Here is a 22,986-nt window from a genome sequence, read left to right on the forward strand (position 1 = left end):
ATACTTCTATATGTTCAATTAACAAAATAGTAATTAGTTGAACGATTTAATCAAGTTAACAACTTTCTTCTAAGTGCATAGTTGTGCATCGATACATAAAAATATTTTTTTTCAAAAAAGAGAGATGGGAAAATATATAAAAAATTTCGGAGCAAATCATGCAAGGAATTTTGAAGCGAGGATAAATACCAAAGCAGTCGGACATCTGAAATATTTATATTGTATATTTGCATGTTTATTGCCGAATAATGGCATCCCGCACAGTTAATGTGAATTTGCTGTATATCTTGATGTAACTTTAAAGAACCGCACAGAAGGTGTCCCGCAGAAGTTTTATCATCGCTGTCTTTTTTTTTTTTTTACGCTCGGTGCAAACGAACGGGTAAAACGGTAAATCAGGCGCCTTCTCGAGATTTAAATCGATTTTACTTATGGTCCGACTGCGTATCGCGATCAAGATTAACGTGGACGAAATGGGATGTTTTTGTTACGGTTTTTGTTGGGCTAGCATTAACGAGGCTATTAACAAGGAACAGCATTTCTACAACTTCCACGTACAAGTAGAATGATATCGTTCGAAGCAACGGCGATTCCGCTGCTTCGCTGATGGAAATTAAATTTTTATTATCTCGAAAAATGGAATTTACAATTGAATCAAAAATTTCTCAGAGTCCATTAATTGAACATGTCTGAAGGATACTCGAATGAAACGGGTAATTACGAGATCTACGGTAACGACGACTAGAGGTTCTTCCTCGAGGATCCTCTCTTCGGGAGCCATCACGTTTCACGCGAAACTGGTTTCCGACACGTGAGTAGCACGCGTCGAATCGTCGAGCACGCGCCTGTCGTTCGTATCCGAAAGAAATGCTAGATGCACACAATCTATCTATCTTCTCAGCTGTGTGCACTCGCCATGTGCCTTTGAAATAAGTTGGCTGTCGCGGAAATGCATCGCACAAGCGAGACGCGTCTTATGTCGATCTGAATTATGCGGGGACGCACCGTTCTATTTGCATATAAAAACGAGAGGCGATCTACAAACGTTAGTGGTATGTTGCAGCCGCGGTTGTTTTAACGCCATATGGACCGTCTCTTTCTCTCAATCGAGAGACTACTCGTCGGAGTATTCCGGGAACCAGTTTCGGTGATGAGAGATCACCCCATACCGTTATTTTTACCTCACGTTCACGTACGTTGCAATCACAAACACATGTCGCGATCATTGCCGGTGGTAGGCCTGCCTGATAATTTGGGCAACGGTATTGACACGCGAAACACATTTGAATCGAAAAATATTGCTTTCACCGCGGTACGTTTGGCACGCGAAGCATTATCGAGATATTACAGACCGCTTGCGAGATGCACGAACTGAACATATTTCTACATATATCTGTTTATATATTACTAAAACAACACAAGCGCGCGCTACGCGCGTGCCATTCCTCGATTTTACATAAAAAAGAATGATATTTTTATATAAAGTTTGTTCAAATTTGATTAATATTTTTTGACAGAAATTAGCTCATTAAAGCATTAATTTGTTGATTAAATTTTAAAATAATAATATGTTATAAAATGTAAAATAGTAATATGTTGTAAATAATATGTGTTAAATAATGCCTTATCTGCGATTAATATTTTTTGACAGAAATCAGCTGATAACTGTCAAAAATATTAATTTAGTTTAAAAGGGATTATAATAGACACACACATATTTAAAACATATTATTATTATAATTTTTGTAACATATATATATATATATATTCTTATTTTAAAAATTAATTAGCAAATTAACGCTTTAATAACTGATTTTTGTCGAAAAATATTAATAAAGCGTTATTTGCTAATTAAATTTTAAAATAATAATAGGTTATAAAAATTAAAATAATATGTTTTAAATAAAATATTCCTTAAACTCGATTAATATTTTTGACAGCTATTAGGTGATTTCTGTCAAAAAATATTAATTGAGTTTAAAGAATTATGACATATTATTTAAAACATATTATTTTAATTTTTTAAACATATTCTTATTTTTAAAATTAATTGGCAAATTAACGCTCTAATTAGCTGATTTCTGTCAAAAAATATCATATCGCAGATAAGGCATTATTTAACATATTATTTACAACACATTACTATTTCAATATTTTTAACATATTATTTTAAAATTTAATTAGCAAATTAACGCTTTATTAATACTTTTTGACATACATCAGTTAATTAAAGCGTAAATTTGCTTTAATTATTATAAATTTTAAAATAATATGTTATAAAAATTAAAATAATATGTTTGAAATAAAATGTTATAGTACTTTAAACTCAATTAATATTTTTTGACAGCTATCAGCTGATTTCTGTCATCATTCTTTTTAACATAAAATCGAGGAATGGCGCGCCCGTAGCGATTGTTCTAGTCCCTTTCTAAAAAAAGGTGCATGTTAAATCGATTCTCGCAAGTATTGTTGCCTCTTTTTCGCGATGTTGATTAGTTGCCTCGATTTGTGTTGTGCGTTATTCGTATATTCATAGTATCGAGAGGCTGTCATCGCGAGGGTTAGCAGTTTGACAGTTTGTCCAAAATAAAATTTAATAAAATAATAATATGTTTTAAATAATATGTTTTAATACTTTAAATTCGATTAATATTTTTGACAATTATCAGCTGATTTCTGTCAAAAAATATTAATGGCGGACAAATAAGTATATATTATATATAAGTATATATCATAACATATTATATTATTTATTACATATTATTATAATTATAATAATATTTTGTAAGTAATATAATATGTTATAATACTTTATCCGTGATTAATATTTTTTGACAGAAATCAGCTGATAATTGTCAAAAATATCAATCGAGTTTAAAGTATTATAACATATTATTTAAAACATAAATATTATTTATTATTTTATATAATTTTACTTTGGACAAACTGTCAAACTGCTAATCCTCGCGATGATAGTTGCTTAATGTTATGAATATAATGCACAACACGAATCGGGACAGCCAATCAGCAGAAAAGCGACAACGATGTCAATAATATGCCTTTTTTAGAAAGGGATTTTTATTTGATTCTTAAATTATATATATGTATATATGTAATTAAGTGCATTGACCTTTTAAAATTTATGCTGAATATAAGATTAGTATATATTATATAATATATAATTAATAAGGAGAGAGATGCTGGAAATATAAATATTGAAATAAGAAAATATACCACATAGTATATACTAGTATGAATACATATATAGTTTATTTTGCTATATATAATATAGCATTAAAAATATAGCATTTTTATAGCAATGAGGAAATAATTTAATAAATATTTAATTAATATAATTAATATATTTAATATAATATAATTATATTTAATTATATGTATTTAATATATTAATATATTATTTATATTTATATATTATTAATATATTATTTATATTTATATATTATTAATATATTATTTATATTGAGATGTGTGCAATATATTAATGTGTTAATAGAAGTGAGTTTAGCCTTCGTATCTGCTTATTTGTATTCGTCATTGAGCGTGAAATATGTCCTCGTGCTGCTTGCTTTAAATTAGCTCGAATCAGTTCTTATTGCTGAGCTTCAGCAACGGTATTAATTAACGATTGTATGTCATATGTAAATTATTACATCGAAGCTGCGTCGTGTATGCATATACAATCTTCACGCGCGTGCACTTGAAAGCGTAAAGTCTGTAAATTTTACATTTTCTCTTGGGTTCGGTTTTTCTTTTCTTTTTTCTCTTTTCCGTCCGCTGTTATGATAGAAAGTTGAAAACATGTCGAACTTGTCGCTATATCAATGAGTACGTGAGATGCATTAATTAGGTAAATATACTTGAGAGCGCATCTCTCGCGCGCTTTTTTTTTTCTCGAAGATCCGGTTCATGGAAGATAAATGATAAATGAATCATTAGGCGGATAATGTGTTATAAATAATTTCTCTCATTTCTAGACAAAAAAACACAATTTAGAAGCTCACAATGTAAAGTGCAATTATTTTATGTAGTGGTTTTATAAATAAGAAGTTTAGAATTTTTTATATGATCCCAGGGTGAACATAGAAATTTATATATATCAAATTTTTCTTTTTGCTAATGTATATACGTAAGAGAGATTTATATTTCAGATTTTTTATGAATCGTTTAAGCACGTTATCCATTACATTAATTTTATTAAATATTTTTGATTGAGCAGTCCAACCTTAGCACGCAATTATTTTTACGGAGATGTAGAGTAGAAACTCACTAATATGTTGTTCGGTGAATCTATGTGACTTACTACAAGATGTTTTTGCATAAGAAGATTCCTTTCGCGCGAATTTTCTTGTCGTTCGTAATCATCCAGTAGAGTGGCTCGCGATATTTAAATATCACGTTTCGTCGTATTCAGAGTGTGACCACTGTGCGTACATAGTGTATTCTAAACGCGTTAAGTTCCGTCAAAGCGCGTTTCTCATTAGCGCGATTAACGGCATTATAATTGGCTTAAGTAATGGAGGCTGTCTAAGATTCGCGCGTGTTCCTGCCTTCTGTTTGTTTTTTTCGGGCATTGCCATAAGCGATTTTCGCTAGCAATCTCTCCTTCGCAAGTATCCGAGAACAAAGGGTCCCCATCCTTTCGATCTTGTCGATCTCCGTTCCTAACAAAGGGCTTCTTCATTTAACTGCCCTTTGACGTACGAAATGGGGCGTGCTACGTGTTCTAACTTCTTGTCTGTGATTTTCAATTTTCCTCGATGTGCTAATTTATATTAGACTATTTTCTTTCGTTTTTCTAGATATTTTATTACAGCATTAAATAATATTAAATACACTTTGAATATTATTTTTCGAGAAAATTACAAGAAATCTCTTTATCCTACTTTCATACCTACATAAATGAATTAAGGTTGAGTGATCTCTTTCTCCGTAGCAGTTAAAAATAGTTCAAAATAAAGACTTTTGTTATCGATTTTGGCTTTAACAGCCGAACGGTTCCTAATAAAACGCGACGACTCCTGCAGCGCATTGTATAACAATATAAGACGAAGCGACGTCTTCGTGACGTAAGGGGCTTGCAAGATCAAGGTTGTGGAAGTCCGGTGTTTCTCGATCTCCGTTCACATACGGAGAAACTCTCGGTCATTCGTGAGAATAAATCGAATATGTACGGATTCGCGATATGTGCATCTATGCGTATGCACACACCGAGCAACAGACGCACCAAGAGCCGCTTACGCGTGCACACAGATTGCCTGGCAAGGTGAATGTGCCTCGGAACCGGCACGAGCACCTTCTCAGTCAGTCGTGTATCCTCTTCTTCTTCTCCTCGGCATTACGGCGCAGCGCACCGACTGGCACTTCGCGATCTCGCGTGCACTCGCCGTCTGTTGCTCGCCGAAACCATAACCAGCCGACGACGAGATCGTTCCGACGTGAACAATTTGAGATATCCGGAGCATCGTTATATCTTGATGTTCGTAATATCGCGCGAATGATATTTGGACTCGGGAAAAGTGAAATTGCGTGTGTATCGGGTGCATCGGAGAAATTTGATTTAATCGATACAGCTGATGAGATAGAGGTTTGATACGATCGCGGGTATATTATAGTCGTTAACTCGCGAATATTATAATTCATCGCGTGTCCAGCTGCCCGTCTGTGCGTGACTATATGTGCTGCATTATGCGGTGCATCGCCGAGTGGATCCTCGTCAGATTCTCTTCGTCGTTCGCCGGTCTTTCGCGGCGCGCGCCAACCGAATGCATCTACTGCGGACTCGTGTTTTAAGAAAATCGACCAGGTGATCTTAGATCGTAATTGAAGATTCGATGAATATCGTGAGGTTTTGGAGAGACCGGATTTACGAGGTGATTCACGATCGATGACTGTCGTTTATTAACATTTTTCTCGCGCTTTGATCTTGATCGGTTTATTGAGCGAACTTTTCGACCATTCTTTCGAGATAAAGTAATATTTCAAGCTCGAGTTTGAGTGAAAAGAACTGTTTTTCGAGAGAAATTGGACCGTGCAAAATTGTCGTGAATGTTTCATGCAGTGAGTTGAACTATTGTGGTGATTTTATTTTTTAAATACGCGTTAAGAACCTGTAAATTTTTTTATCACGAGATATGGGATACGAATCTTATCATGATCATTGTGACATCATCGGCGGTCGCTTCGATTGAGGATTTCTCGAAGGATACATTAGGAAGGTACGAATAGCGTGCTTTTACATTGCTATTTTCTTTCTTCATCTATGTTTCAAACAATTACATTAATTTTATTAATTATTCTGGGTATTTAAAGTTGACACGTGCTATTATATGTATGTTAATGGAATACGTCGACAATATTATATATATATATATATAATATAAAATGTTATAAAATATAATAATATGTTAATAGTTGAGGGACATAGCCTTCGAGACATTGGATTACGTGAATTCTATCAGAACAACAGACAACGGTAGTAAATTTGGAGCCGTTACATTATTCAAGTCCCGCGATACGCATTGACCGGACGCAAATTACTCTAAACGTTTTTGCATCGAGTTCCGTATGATGATTTCTGTGATAATACGCGGCATTTTTCTTATTTTTCAAGCGGTTTCAGATCGATCGCTTTTTGCGTTAGACAATATCGCGAGCGGACTGTTCCGATCCATCGCGCACTCTGAGGAATTGCTGCTCTCTTTGCCATCGATCGTAAAAACAATCGTAGAAAGAAAAAAAATATATATCGCACGGGAGGAAAGAATTCGCGCGACGTCAGAACAGCTGTCGTTTTTTGGGGTCGGTGAAATTCTCCAAGATCGTTTCTCCTCTCGGCGAGAGATTTGATGTCGCTGAAACGCGATCGGTAGATCGAAAGTACATTTAGCTCTCCGATCGCGATGGACGCATTATGTAGTCGGACATCGGCACGAACTTGACCTCGATCGTACGATGAATTCTCTCTGGTCTTCGATGAAAGGTGCACCACAAACGATAATGTGGGAATAAGTAATTTTATTTTAATCAAGTATTACATGTGTCGTGTTAAAATCAATTACGTCCAACGCGAACATAGATTGATATAAATTAACACAGAAATTTAATATCATTGACAATTATATTTGATGTTAAAAACAGAAATATATCGACAATTTTGTTTAAAAAATGAATTTTATAGAATATAGAATTCGAAAGTGAATTCAAATTTGAGAGATTGATAAAATGATTTCAGAATATATATATTTTTGTAACATAGATGTTAAAATCAATGAAAAAATGTAAATTCTCGTTTACGCATAAATGCCGAATTATATCGATCATTTTTTGTCGATATCATCTATAATATTAAAAAAAAGAGAAAGTCGCGAATTCAGTCAATCGACTCGATACGACCTTGTGGTTTATAAGAAATTCAGAACGAAGACCTGCGGCGATGAATCACACTGTATAAACAGGTCTACTCCGCGATTACATGATACGCACGATACCTGGCAATATTTGTGCTGATATATACTGATTGCAGATTCGTATCATGTCATCATTATAAACGGTATGATTTACGTCGAAAATGATATCTGAATTATTTTTGAATGAAAAAGTCATATTTAATTATATGCGTGACAATCAAGGAGACAACTGTTAACATGACTCACTCCTTTAAGCAGATTTTATGACGATTGACAAATCGCGACGTTGATAAATGAGTTTTTATGCTAATTATGAGTGCGAGAACTTAAGGTGAATGTCGTGCATCGATTATTCGTGCTAAAATAGCTTCCTTGTTTTATAGAATACCTTGAACTTGACACTGCACAAATCTTTCCACACGATCGTGTCGTGAGTAAGGCCTATTTTAGATGACTTATAATTTATGATAAAATTCGGAATAGAATTCTCTCTGTTTATAATTTTATGTATCATGTAATCCAGAAGACATTTGAAAAATTAAAAAGAAATATGTACATAAACTAAATACATATATCAGAATATACTTAAATATTAGGATATACAACACATAAAATTATAGATAGAATTCTGTTACGAATTATAAATCGTCTAAACTTAAGTTTTACAATAATCTATTATTGCTTTTCTTTAATTAAAATAAATTTGTGTATACTTAATATTAAATAATGATTTAATATAATAGAATCTTAATCTTTTAAATTTTTTGTTTATTTCTATAGAGAACAATTAACAAAGTTTGGTCTTTAACATGAGGTATACTGATATAAGTATTGTTGTTAATTTTTTAAAAATTTTCAAATATTTATGTCATGTTATTTAGAATCATCTCTCTATTTTCTTTTTTATAATATTTATTACATTTTATAAGCCTGGCTTATTATACAGAATATAGATTTTATTGGTGAAAAGTAATTGGTGTGGGTGCAAAAATTATTCACGTATTTTTTTCTCGTTTCTGACGTCAAATCCAAGATAACTGTATAGATATACCTTTATTAGGATTGCCTCAACCTTTCGCGCTTTCGTAATATACGACAAAATCGAAATTGATATTTTAATTCGAGGGTCACACTAAATTACGTGAAGTTAATTGGATTCTTCGCGGTCGCTCTTCCTCTCCAAAACCACCAACAATGCTATTTCCGAAAGTACACATCTTCAATTTATTACGCGCGTACGTGAGCACGGTTTAATGTCGGGATGGGTAAGAAGGGATGGCGAGGAAGATGCGAAAAGAATTGTCTGACTCGTGGTGGGCGCACGCTCAATTAAGGCGTGACTACATGTGGAGAATCATGCCGCGCCGTAGCACCCAGAAGACGACGAAGGAAAAGGGGGGATTAATGCACGCTCAATTAAGGGGAATACGTAGCCCGGAACGGACATTGCTCCAGAACACGTCGCGCTGCGCCGACTTCGTCAAGTCCATTCTCATATACTTCGCTCGACATTCGTCGAGGCGCACGAGCGAAGCTGCATTTAAGAACGTTTAACTCGATGCTTAACTTAATCTCGACAACCTACTTTCTATACTTAAACAGATCGATGTTACTTTATGAAAGTATATTAAAATTTAATATTAATTTTGAACGCTAATGAAGCTTAATTCTAAGAAAAAAATTTATAAAAATAATGTTATCTAAAAATAATTTACATATACATAAGTGTATTTATTTTTATAAATTCACACGCTAAAGATTAAATTTTTTTAGAATTTTTTATCTATATAATAGATAATAGATATTTATAATAGATATAAAAAGAAAAGATACACACATACACAGATAAAAAATACAATGCAATAAAAGATATTATTAAAGAATATAAATTGGACGCGGAAAATATTATTATTCATGATATGTATAAATTTCTGTCTTTTAGCTTTTGATCTTCGTGTTAATTTTCAGTTATTTCTTCCGGGATTCGAATTTTATTCCTATAATATCAGTATATTAAATTAATTTTGACATAAATGTATACTTTTTTCGAGGCATCTTGCGCTCGATGGAATTCAATTAGTTTTACATTACTGTACGCGGGTATAGCAATATTAATTTGTTCTTAATTGCAGTTGCGGTGTCCAACTCGCCTCCGATTTTTTTTGGCTTGATACGCTCGCGAGATTTCGTCGGGTTCTTTGCGAATTCGTCGTTATTCGCTTCGTTCGCCGTTTCTTTATCGTCGCGATTCCGGAAAAACCGCGTATGGGCAAATGCCGGCCTGCGGCAATGAGATACCCCACGAGACTACATGAAGATATGTTTCTTGGACGCGGAAGTCGATTTGCTCGTAGGTATTCCGAAGAAGGTGGCTGCGTAGGTGAAGGTCACGAAAAGGTTACAGAAGACTGGTACTTCTTGACGATCGGGTTCGCAAGATTTATCGAGTGGTTTACTCGTTAAAATTTCTCGCGGTGATGCCGTTATTAACGCCCGATATTCGAGAACTTCTCATCGCGATCGACTTCTCTTTGAATATAATTATATTTAATTAGAGAGACCGACCTGTCTCCGAGTATGTTTAATTGTATTAAAACATGGTCACATCACTGCTGAGAGAACTCACGTATCAGTTTCTTCAGTCCCTCATGCTTCAGCTGATTTAATTAACTTGGATGAAACACCGAAATTATTAATTAAAATACCGAAAAAATTCTTGCAACAAACGCCGCGGCGCGAATCGTTCACCATAATTTCGCACAGCAATTTTTTACTTACACCTTGACCTTACGCACATGAAATTTATTTCTTGCATAACGGATTTAAATGTTCACCAATGATGCCATCGTTGGATCTCTCCTCTTGTCTCGTGACGTCGATGAGGTTACTCACCCGAAATTCCTCGTGATCGATTTCCTTGCATGGTGACTACTGCACATGCGACGCAATCCTGGTGCGCGCCGCTCTTGTTCGCCGCGCGTAATTGCGAGGGTGTCACTTCCGGCGCCGTCGCAGCGGCGTCGGGACGCTCCACGAGATCAAGTCAGTGCGTCGCGAGACGTCACTCGTACGTCACGTGCTCCGTTTTCATTTTAATTTTGCATCCTTTTTTAAAGGTTTACACCGCGTGCGTGTTTGTGTGATATACTACGGAATTCTTGACTTACTTTCATTTCGCGTGAATGTCCACCACGTATAAACGCCCGGCTCAAAAGAAGTAAATATATTATTTGTTCGTAAAATACATAATAATAATTTAATAATTATTTTTGTAATTTATGCGTAAACGTAATGTAATATAAACATAATAATTATAACAAATATTTCTGTTAGTGTTTGTGATGTGTGATGAGTTTTTTTATTGATATATTAAATTATATTCTAATAATTTTTATTTTCAATTCTTTAATGAAACAATTATTAAAGATTATATCATACGTTTGAAATAATTTGTGGAAACAGCTGCTGTCTTTTACTTTGACAAAATAGATTGTAGACTTTACTAGTCTACTACTATACTAGTCTTATCTATATAATTTCTCTTGGTTTTAATATATCTTTCGTTCTTCTTATCATTATCTATAATATTTTTCGTCTCAAAAATAGGAATCTAGTCCGAGTCAAGTGACTCATGCAGTGATGTGATCTTTCAGTCTGAATCATAACGTTTTGTCGATAATTCTAATAGCCTCTTACGACTTTTTTTCTCGATTTCGCTCATTTACAATTTACATGGACTTTTCAAACAGCTTGATCTGCACATGTAGACATCGATAGCTAAGATATTAATAATTCAATTTCACTTTTTCTCTATAATACAATTTAAAACTTCTCGTTGTGGTCGTCCGATCGCCTGTTAATTTTCTCTCTCCTATCATATAGCACGGATTTTCCGTCCTAATAGTCAGAGATGGTTTCACGTATATAACGACATACGCCACCAGCGATTATCTATAAGAGAAGAGCATCGTCAGTAATTTTGTTTCTGCACATGAGAGGAGAGACTAAAACGCACGGATATGAATCATCGTGAGATATATGACAAGATTCAGCCTCGTGCAAAAAACGACACTATTAACGATGCTTTTACTCTGATTGTTAATAATCATTTTACGCTTATATGCGCGACATTTATTGTGATTGCTTGCGGTTTTCCAAGAATGCAAAAATGCTGCGAGTTTTGGAATTTATTGCACATATGCTATAACCGAAATATTAATTCTCAGAATTTAGTGAAATGCTCGGTGTCGAAAAACTTTGTGGCGAGAACGTTGGTAGATTTAATTTAACGACGCATTTAGTACCGAGAAATTTAATCTAGTGAGCAATTAACGTTGACAGATTTAATTTAGCAAATATTCATTAGCATGTTAATATTTAATATTAATTCTTAGTAAGGTGTTAGAGATTCGGTAGTATGGTACGTTGAACCTACGATAGCGAAAAGGGCAAACACCGAGGCAAACACATTTCATAAGGAAGCGCAAACTTCTTGTTGTTTCTTTTTCATTAACCAGAAGCAAGACTTCTATAGAGGGGACTATCTTCGCGGAGAGTACCGTGTAAAGGAACTATTAGCTATCCCGTAATGGAGGTATTCAGCAGGTCAGCTTTGACCCTGTAAATTGAGACCGGTACCGGTATTCGAAGCTTGATTTACCCACGAGATAGGCATCACGCGACAATATTCTCCGGCTTTTTTCTGTAGGCAATGTAAATTCTTAGGCAGTTTCCATCAAATCGCGAGTTCCGGTTTTTCCTCAGAAAATTTCTGTTTGCGTTAGTATATACTGATATATAGATCATATCTTTTTCTTTTACTCTGTGAAAAATAATTTCTTCAAATATTTAAAATTAAAAATATAATACTGGTATTTAATTAAAAATAAAATACTGACTTATTATAACGTTAAACTAAGAGATTGCATGTGCTAAGATAATGATGCACGAAAGTTATATAGTGAATAATAAGGGATTAAGGATATTTCGTCGCGCTTTTAATGATGCTTTAGGAGAAAAACATGATATGTATTTGTACGAACTCGATTGAGTGTGTATCTGATTACATATGTTTATAACTTTTATTTTTATGTAATTTAGTTTCTGATTTATGCCTCTCTCTCCTTATTATACATCATTATTATAATTAATATTTATTTTCAAAATTTTTAAAAAGCTATTGCTGGAGTATTCGCGAATTGTTATTTTTCGTATTTTTTTCCGATGTATGATTGGAATGAAGAATATATTAATATGAAATGTATGATATAACTGACGCTAATAATTTAATATTAATAATTTTCTATTATTATAAATGTTAATTTATTGAATGAGAAATCAGAAACATCCATTTTTATAAACTTTTATCGTGCAGTGAACTGGAGAAATCTATAGATGTGGAAAAGTAAAGTGACCCACGCGAAAACGATATCTCGTCTCTCGTTTGTATGCACGATTAATTCTGTCCTGCGCCAAAGGTAGGACAGGATGTGCCGTTATATTGGATTGCTCAAGGGCTGTGGTATAAATTAACTCTAGAATACTATCAGGAAAAACTCTAAAGAAAGTTTAAATTGCTGTAACTTTGTGTTTAATTTTTAACTTTTAAACATTTTTTATTTTCTTTCTTTTGCATTTATTTAATTATATAATATATGATGATAATTTAAAAAAATGAATTGAACCTAATGTAAGCAGTAGCGATCATCAAAATTATATTAGTATTTTAAGATTCTTGTTGCCCACGCAAGATGTAGATATGCGAATGTTGGAAAACTAGCATTAAAAAGCAACGTAAGAAATGGAGACATCAAGGACGTGGCAAAGAGTCAAGGAGATGTCAAAGTTGGGGGCGACAAAACGCACTCATAGAGCAAATTCGAGTAATTGTAACTCACGAGCAATTCTTTTGAAATTTACTCGAATGATATTTTTTGCGTTTAAAGTTGTTTCGTTTTTGCGAATTGAGGTTGTACTTTTACGAAATTGCGATATGCTTCGTTTATCGAAGAGTAAAAAATTGAAAAATTGAAAAAATCCTTGTAGCAAATATAATACAACGAAGAAATATCGAAGAGATTGAAAAACTTTAAGTACAAAATCTTTAAGGGTTTTTAATCAAAATATTTTAAAAATTAGAGGATTACGAGCCAGTGAAATTTAAGATCTAAATATTCAAGATCATAAATAAACTTTCTATAGGAATATTTTAAATTCTATTTTATTATATTCTTTGTATTTTTTCTAAGTTTATTTTTTATAAACTAATTCTTTTTTTAAATTTTGTGTAGTTAATTATTCAAAGATAGAGGAGGGGAATTCTTTAATCTTGTTAATATTACTAAATTTATGCTTATATTATCTGGTACAAAGTGATAATGAATTTTATATATATTTTGGCATTTATATATATTTTATATACATTTCATATAATTAAGATTCTTGTTGACCGGCTAATTAATGCTTAATTAAACCAGATTAACTCGCCTGTTACAAGTGTAATGGTCGATTCCCGGCCTCCGGTTATTACACCAAACGTTGTGGAACGCTTACACCAACAATTCGTAACTTCCGTCTGGTGAATGTACTTCCTCTTAAATTTCGAGTCGATCAATTAATCGCATTTGATGGCAATATCGCTGTTGTGCAAATGTGTAGTACAAATAGAATCTCTCACAATTGTTTTATTACGTTCTCTAAATTTATTATTAAAACTTTCCACCGCATTGTATGATGGAACAAGGGATTTGAAAAAGAAATTTTCACGGATCAACATACTAAAGACTGAAATTTTATTTCACGTTAACGACATTCGTGCAACGACGATAATTAGATCGCTGTAAACACAGATGGATATCTTCTACATCTTGTTTTATAACTTTCAACAAACTTTAAACGCCTCAGTGCTTCGTTACCTCGAGACACGTTATTATACGACGAGTTTACGACTTGTTATACGATTGCCAACCACCAGACTCATACACGTGCGTTTGAAGTAATCAACGATGCGTCTCGCTCAATGAATATCGCGATTGATTCCGTATATACCTATATATAATAATGTTGACGACAGATTATTATTTACATCGTCCATAACAGTGTTACGTCATCTGTATATAGATATTAAGATCTTTTAGGGGAAAATATATAATTAATATAATTCTCTCTCTCCGATCAAAACTTTTTTTTTCAACGCGTTTCGCATTGTATGACGTTTACTCTTCCGACAGATATAATGAAAGATGAATATTCGCGTATCCCATCAGGAATTGAAGAAATTGCATTTCATCGCAGAGAGATGCGCCCCGGGGGCGAATCAGAAATTGCTCTCGATCGGTGTTTGCCCTCCTTTTCCGGTCGGTGCTCGCGCATTTTGCAGACAGACGATAACGCCTCGATACCTGCGCTCTCGGCTCAATTAACGGTCTCGGCAAATTGTCTGAAATTGAATTTTCCTTCCATCACTGCATACATTTATACTAGGTATTACATTCAAAGTTAAGTGTTTGCTGGCGAAAGTATTTTCAGTTTATACACTATGATGAAATAATTTCGAACATACAATCCGCGAATATTGTTGAAAAATTAGATATTTTATTTAATCGTGCGCAAACATCTTCTTGTCAATTAACTTATCTGTTACTAAAATATATGTAGGATATTGTAGATTAATATTTTCACAGTTTCACATTAATATTAACTTTATTAGCACGCTACTATATCACACATTTATATTTATATTATTATTTTAATTATTTATTTTAAAAGTACGTATATTTAGGAGCCTAATTAAAATTAAGAGTTTTATTATAAAATTAATATTTTATAAATGCAAATGATTCTTAGTACTAATTAAGATTATCTTTTATGACGCGATAACTTTTACAGCATATCAAATAAATGTAGCGAAGAAGATATAACACTCTTCAAATACATTTATTGAAAAACTTAGTACACGTATACATATACATATAGGACTTAGAATATCGAATTAAAATATTTCATTCTTTATAAAAAAATAATACATAAAAATTTATTTATACTGATAAAATGAGTGGACGGAGTATGATGAGGGAAATATGCGTGCTTATCTAAATAAAGTTGAGCACGGCATGATAGAGTAATTATAATAAATGGATCATGAAAAATCATTACGGTCAATCGACTCGTTGCTTCAAGGTAACATATGGTACGAATCGATAACAACATCGTATCTGTAACAGCGCCTTATTAATAATAATAATAAGAAGAAGAAGAAGAAACCGGTGACGAATTCGCGCGGTAAAATATGTTTGGTACGTTTTGATGATTTGGATAAATCGAATTATAGTAATATTTGTAATAATTGTAATCGTTCGGTTTGTAAGTCATGTACGTCTTTGTCGTCGGATAATAGTATGCATGTGTATTTAAACGTGGCTGTACATTCGGTGAAGTTGAAACGACGTACGTCACCGGTACATTACTTGGAGCATTCGCGTAATTATCATAAAATTTATTTGACGGAACATTTCTTGAATACGCGGAATTTGTATTTGTGTGTAGATTGTATAGATAGAAACCATCGGTCAAATATGTAGATCCGTCGTCATTCTCGTCATAGTCATCCTCGTCATAGCCATAGTTATCGTCATAGTCCGTTTTTATCTCGTTATCTTGATAATCTGTTATATATTCACCCGAATAATAATTCGTGCTATACGGATTTATATAAAAAACTTGGTGCGTGTTAGGATTTGGCGCACTGATTATCTCGCTTTTCGAAGACATTTGGTTGCTTGTTGGACACTGGACACCTTCCGGACAAAAATTTGTTCGTGTCTTATCCTGTCTTGGGTGGGCTGTGTTGGTTGCGACATTTGTAGTTTCCTGCAAATATAGAGATGGGACATGTCTTATTTATTATTTTTGCAAATATATTTTTCTTTGTCTTGTTAAAATAATATGTTATATATTTTGTAAACCATACGAGTATATTATAATATTAGAATCAAAAACAATACGAATAATTTGCAAAAGATATTAATTATTTTCAAAAATTTATCTATTTATTTGAAAGCGAGAAAATACATGAAAAATATGATAAATTAATAAATCGATATTATTTTCATTGATTGATGATTATTGTTATAAATATTTTAGAAATTATTATAGTATATTAGACAGAAATATGAATCTAGATTTATGTATTCTTAGAAGAGATTAATTTAATATTTTGAAAACATTATAAGAAAATATCCGATGCATTTTTAATCGAGATTGCAGATAAACTTATTAATTATATTGAATTAAATTAGTGTTTAACTGAAAGTATCTACAAAAAAATGATCTCTATCATTAATTACAACAGTTAATTAAATTTCTATAGATCGGACGAAAATTAAAAAATTCTAAAAATGTGAGATGAATTAAATCAGTATAGAATTTTCTCACCTGCGAAGATGCTTGATCGGATGTTTGTTGCATGATTGGATGATTGGATGCATTCTGCTGATGTGGATATTTCTTGCTGTTACTTGGATGCTTTTGGGCATTGTACATATAATGTGGGAACCAATATGGATATTTTGTTGACATTGGCAAAGCGTACATGTTTGTGTGTGTCATGCCGAAGTTATAGTATTTACTATCCTCCTGTGATTCCTCTTCTGACGACTGCATCTGGTATATAGTTATCGGGCTCGAAGGTTGCTCCAAATTTTTTGGAGTAGAGGGTACACTGGGAGTGGGACGTAGATTTTCGTGATTAGTATTAGATGCCTCTTGATTTTGTCCTTTATCCTGATAAGTTAACATTTGTTTCGCCGGTTCGGTTGCTGTTGTTTTAGTAGAATCTGGTGTAAACTGGGACAGAATTACTGGCGTAATTAGAGTGGCGGGATGACGTTTGGAAAGTGAATGTTGTGTTTCGTCCTCTGTTTTATCAAGATTTTTGGCCTTAAGTTCGGAGTACATTTTATTCGGATCCAAGCCGAATAAAGACGGTTTCGTTGCAAAATCGACGTCGCGTCGACGATTCTTCACATGTTTATCTGTAATGAAATAAATTTATTTAGAAGAAAAATATTTTAAAATTAATATACTTATACCGCATTAGAGTTTAGTCCATTTCATACTCGAATGCAAGACTTTTGAATTAAGCGGCGAGTCAGGTTATTTCATGGAAATATAAATCTCTATCATTGTTAAATTTATTATTATATGTATATTAATTATTTACCATTAGTATTGGTAGATTCATTTTCTGGAAGCAGCGAGTCGATAGCTCTAGGATGTTTGGTGTCGATTAAGGTCGACTTCGTGGCCACATCAGCGACCGCGGGTTTGTCGGATATGCTAGTTGATCTTTTACGCCGGTAGTGTACTGCCTGAAAAAAATGTCGTACTTAAGGAATCTTCAATAAATTGCAAACTTACTTATTTATATAAAGTACAATAAAAATATTTGTATAATGTACATTATATGTGATATATAAAACTAGAACTCAAAGAAAGAGAGAAATTATTTGATAGTAACACGATAGTGGCATGTATATATTTACAATATAAATTGATTAAATATTACACAAATATTACATTGATTTAAAATATTTAATATCATAAAATGATATTAATATAAAATTTTGCAAAATTAAAATTAAATTGTGATGAGAAAAATATTGTTTAATATAAATATAAAAATATTATTTTGTTAATGATTATATAAAATTAATAATGTTTCTCTCTGATTCTTTCTTACATTCTTTTACGATATGATTTAATATTATTTTAATATTATTTTGCTACAAATAATTAAGCGCGATGAATATTTACCAAAGGATTGGAATAGCCGACAAATATCGAGGGCCGAACATGTCCATAGCTTATTCCTAGCTTCATGTAACGCGAATGGTCGGTTGGTTTTGTAAATTGGTGGTGATGATATGGATAATGATACTTTGAATGGTGTGGATATCCTACCAAGTTTGATCGAACTTTGTCTTGATACACTCCATAATTGGGAAGCACTGTCTGAACTTTCGAAGGATTTTGGTTCGAAGGTTGGACCGCTATTTGTTTTGCATATTGTACGACTGCAGATGGCACCTTGTAATTCGGAATTGTAATCGTAGATTGAGATCGTTGATAAGACGGATTGTCGCCATATTGAAGTTTGTAACTGGGAACGAGGATGTCGGCGAATATGATTTTTGCCGACAAGATTATCACCGCTAGAATCTGCGTAAAATTTAAACAAACTTATGCAAATTATTCTTAAACAAATATTCGACGGCGAAAGTATATTTCCTAAATTAATGTTTAATTAAGCTAACATATATTTTGTTGACTACATCGTAGAATTATTTAATTAAAATTCTAAAATTCTCTATTATGCACATAATTTTTATAAAAATTTTTATTAGCACTAATTTAAATAATTGAGAGACTGAGTTATTGAAAGACTGTAATTCTAGAAATCGAAATCTTATATAAAAAATGTAAAATAAATGTAAGAAAAATTCACTCACTAATTGTCGATATGTGAACATCGCGATTTCTTGTTGCTCTTGCTGCAGTTTGGTCGAGACTGATACGAATCTTCGGTCTGTCGCTGAGTGTAAATAGCCAATGAAATTGCTGATGAAACGAATTTCGTGTCCTTTGTAATTTGATTAGTTTGCACATTGTGGAATGAAACCGTTCGCAGCGGAAATACGAACGCCATCAAATATTAAAAATTAGAAACGCATTGTGAGTCATTTTGAAATATCGTTAGTGTGAAACAGTACGTCGCTAGTTGATTATAAAAGATGCATTGTATCACGAACGCTTCGGTAAGCATTTTTGTTTAACGACTGGCTTGTGAAACCCTTGCGAATGATCATCGTATCGATAAGATAGGTTTGATTCGCGCCGATTTCCGAGTTCGTTGTAAAACGGGCGATTGCAAAATCCGACAATAATATGCACGTATGGAATGCGCGAAAATGCACTTCCTTCGCGGGAGTTCGTTGCACTTTGGGGCCAGTGCACCCGCAGACGTGCCCTGATTATCGCGTAAGTGGGTGGCTGGATGCCGAGACGTTGATCTAGACTTCTCTCTCGTTGTAGGTGCCATATCTCCGAATATAGGCATCGCTTAGAAATCTTTCGTTTGCATCATTGTTCTCGCGTTGTTCGCACTTCGCACCGCATGCGAAAATTGAAACCAAGGATAAAACCGCCGAGATAAAATTCGCTAACTTAATATATCAGATTACTTTATATTCATGATAATTTCAATGCTTTTCTTAGAATAAATATTTTTATTCTCTTTTCGATTTTTTATTCCTTTTTTAAATGTAAAGAATTCCCTTTTTAAGTGTAAAGAATTTTTATATACTATACGATCTATTTTATATATTATAGACAGTTTTTATATAATATATTTTTGAAAATTATAGAAGAATGTTATGTATAAATTCTTAAATTTCTTTTAAATGATTCTACAAATTTCAAAACATTAGAAATAAAAATTAAAATATATGCATATTTTCATGTCAGATTAGCATGATATATGCTCGATTATTAAATATTAAAAATCCTTAGAAAACATTTATATTATGAGCGTTTTTATAATCTTTCAAAGCGCAAAGTTTTATATGCAATATTAATGCCAACTATAAAATTTCTCTGTAATTTATTTCTCGATAAAAGATACTTTCTTGCGAAGTATCTCGGAGATCGATGCCCCTTTCGCGATTCTTATGGCGACTGGTGTCGAGGTATGTGCCAATTTATTCTGTAAATTGTCTAGGTTGCGTATTCGGTACGTGATGCCGGCGGCGCATCTGACGCTGCGCGAGGAGGACGTGGTGCGACTGACCTTGGAGTTTCTCCACAGCCGTGACCTTCACATCTCGCAGCTCTCACTCGAGCGCGAGACCGGCGTGATAAACGGCCAATATAGCGACGACGTGCTCTTTCTGCGCCAGCTGATCCTCGACGGACAATGGGACGACGTGCTCGAGTTTATCCAGCCGCTGGAGGCGCTCTCGGACTTCGACATGAGGAAGTTCACGTATTCGATCCTGCGTCACAAATATGTCGAGCTGCTGTGCATCAAGTCCGAGGCGAACGTTATTGCCGTCGGTACCAACGGCAGCGTCGACAACGCTGTGGAAGAGGTCGTCAAGGTGTTGAGCGACCTTGAGAAAGTCGCGCCTTCCAAAGAAGAATACAGCAGTCTATGTCTGCTGCTTACTTTGCCGCGACTGACGGATCATTTGCAGTACAAGGACTGGAATCCCAGTAACGCCAGGGTACAATGTTTCCGCGAGGTTCATCCCTTGGTGGAGAAGTTTCTGCCGGGCGACAGGAAGAGTATCGATTCCGCGCATCCGATTACCTCGGCTAAAAACGATCGACTCATTCAGCTTATTATTAAGGGCATCTTGTACGAGTCCTGCGTTAATTACTGCCAAGCGAAAGCTACCGGATCGAAAGAGAGTGAACAGGTAATTTTTTTTCAATTTTTTAATATTTATTTTGTATTTATTTTTATTTTTTTTATATTTTATTATATTTTATTATATTTTATTATATTATAAAGAATTTAATGGAAATTTAACAGAATCAACTCTGAAATTACATTCACATTACAATTGTTTTCCTGTATATAAATGTAGATTATATATATATATAATAATTAAAATGATAATTTCAGATACTTTTTGGAAATATTTTTAAAATTTTAATATACAATATATTTTGTACATTTCATTTAATTTTCTTCCATACATTCTCATGTTACAGGTGGAGATGAGTTTCTCGAGGCTGCTAGACGGGTCCGTAGGCTTTAGCGATTCGGACTTAAGTTTACTCTCATGGCTTCAAAGTATACCCCCCGAGACTTTCGCTGTACCCTTCGCACAAAGAACTCTGAATGTCGACGTGGAACGTCTGGAAAGACCCTCTCTAGAGACCTCGTGGACGGAGCACATGCTGATAACGCCGATAAAACCGAAAACCTTTCCGCACAGCGCCATGCCGTTCACCAGGCCGAGATCCGCCGCGGACATGATGTCTCGTAGTTTAGTGCCGGCTCTGGAGGCCGGTCTCGGGCCCCGAAGTCCCGGATCTAAAAACACGGCCATACCATCCGCGGCGCTCATGGCGTTGTCTATCGGCGACGTGAACCCGATGTCCAGGTCATCTTTCGCTAGCTTCCACCTGACCGGTTTCAAGAACAACAAACTGATGAATACCAGCGTCGATAGACTCTTCGAGAACGAGGGTGACGTCTTTCTTAGCTCGAATTACGCCGAATTCCAACAGCTACCTTCGATACAAGAGACCACGAATACTCCTAAAGCTCCACCGAGGACGAGAGGACACTCGAAGAGCCCCGATGGTAAGATTATAAAATACATAATATTCTTACATTTTTTTTTAGATTTTAAATTATTTGAGATTGCGTATATAATAATATATTATTTATTAAAAGATTTTAAGAAAATTATAGATTTTTCATTCTAATCATAATTATATTTTTAATAAGAAATCCTAAATTTATAAAGTTATAATTTATGATTTTAATTAATTTAGCATTAATTAATTATATTAATTTCATAATTAAAGAATTTCATAATTGTTCTGTTAAATGAAGTTCTATATCACACGTTAAAGGCTTTTAAATCATTTCTTAATAACAGGCGTGGAAGTGGACGCTTCAGCAACATCCACGCCAGAACGTAGAGTGGCTGGCAGGGAATCGCCAGCGCTCTCGACCGCCAGGAGTTCTAGAAGAGACTCTTTAGCGGAAAAGCCTACCGGAGTCGCGGCCAAAATTACGGAACCGACCGCGATCCCGGTTAGAGCGGTGGTAACTCCTAGCGACCATCTTGAACAAAGTTACAACGGTGGCCTGTTTAAAGAGTACCAGAAGCAAAAGCAGAGATTGCAGGAAACTATTCAGCAAAAGGAAAGGGAGAGAGACGAATTAGTTAGGCAATTATCGGTGCCGTTACCCATCCAAGTAGCTGATAATAGACTGCAAGGAGAAGGGTGAGTGATTTATTAATTTCATATTTCTGATATTTTATTTTTATTGTGAATTGCAACAAAGTTATTCAAGACATGAGATAAAGAGAAATTAGTTACTCTTGGTAGAATTAGTTTTGATTTTAATCTTTATAAAAAAAAAAAAAAAAAATTTCAATGAAGGAAAAATTAAATTAAATTAAGTTTGTTATTTATAACTTGTGAAAACTATCATCAATCATAAAAAAATTTGTTTCTAATTAATGAAGCATTAAAAAATGCATAGTTAAAAATATTATACAATATGTTTGAAGTGTCAAAATTTTTGCGTCAAAAATTGCGGATTTATATAATTTAGACTTGCCGCATTATTAATACATAGGTACAGCCTATAGGCCTATATCGATGAAATAACTCTGTTGCACCAAATGCATTCAATCAAAAGGCGAAGTTCGTTGCATTCTCCAATAGATGGCAATAGCAGAATCTTTATCGCGTTTATTATGATAAAACATGTTTTAAGAAAAATATAGCTTGGGTTTAGACAGATTTAAAATAC

General features: G+C 33.8%; 2 protein-coding genes and 1 long non-coding RNA gene across 6 annotated transcripts in view; 1 reads left to right on the forward strand and 2 right to left on the reverse strand.

The window, feature by feature from the left end:
• Positions 1–22,986, reverse strand: part of LOC145939787 (uncharacterized) — a 268,796-nt gene that overhangs the window by 4,563 nt on the left and 241,247 nt on the right. The gene's annotated exons all lie outside the window — the stretch shown is intronic.
• The window catches only part of LOC145939773 (WD repeat-containing protein 47), a 69,910-nt gene that overhangs the window by 1,906 nt on the left and 45,018 nt on the right, over positions 1–22,986 (forward strand). For 2 of the 4 annotated variants that reach the window (XM_083044359.1, XM_083044360.1), the window contains exons 2-4: positions 20,203–20,902; positions 21,201–21,798; positions 22,100–22,451. In XM_083044359.1, coding sequence (XP_082900485.1) covers positions 20,203–20,902; positions 21,201–21,798; positions 22,100–22,451 — 1,650 coding nt within the window. Of the gene's footprint in view, positions 1–5,408; positions 6,237–10,485; positions 10,645–20,202; positions 20,903–21,200; positions 21,799–22,099; positions 22,452–22,986 lie in introns of those variants that run through there. The other 2 variants (XM_083044361.1, XM_083044362.1) reach the window with 2 other exon arrangements.
• Positions 15,346–19,079, reverse strand: LOC145939618 (uncharacterized). The gene is made up of 5 exons (XM_083044071.1): positions 18,935–19,079; positions 18,240–18,644; positions 17,647–17,794; positions 16,860–17,458; positions 15,346–16,295 (listed from the first exon to the last, which is right to left on the reverse strand). The coding sequence occupies exons 1-5, from the start codon at positions 18,953–18,955 to the stop codon at positions 15,657–15,659; spliced, it is 1,812 nt and encodes a 603-aa protein (XP_082900197.1). The 5' UTR covers positions 18,956–19,079; the 3' UTR covers positions 15,346–15,656.

This window comes from Prenolepis imparis, unplaced genomic scaffold (assembly GCF_030444845.1).
Source record: "Prenolepis imparis isolate NDT839.2.m4 unplaced genomic scaffold, iyPreImpa1.0 SCAF_8, whole genome shotgun sequence".
NCBI lineage: Eukaryota > Metazoa > Arthropoda > Insecta > Hymenoptera > Formicidae > Prenolepis > Prenolepis imparis.

Coding starts and splice junctions, on each gene's coding strand:
- LOC145939618 (XM_083044071.1), bottom strand. CDS start 18,955: ATGTTCACATATCGACAATTA. Junction 17,459..17,646: donor TGAATCTACCAATACTAATG/GTAAATAATTAA, acceptor ATTTCATTACAG/ATAAACATGTGAAGAATCGT. Junction 16,296..16,859: donor CCGATCAAGCATCTTCGCAG/GTGAGAAAATTC, acceptor CTATATTTGCAG/GAAACTACAAATGTCGCAAC.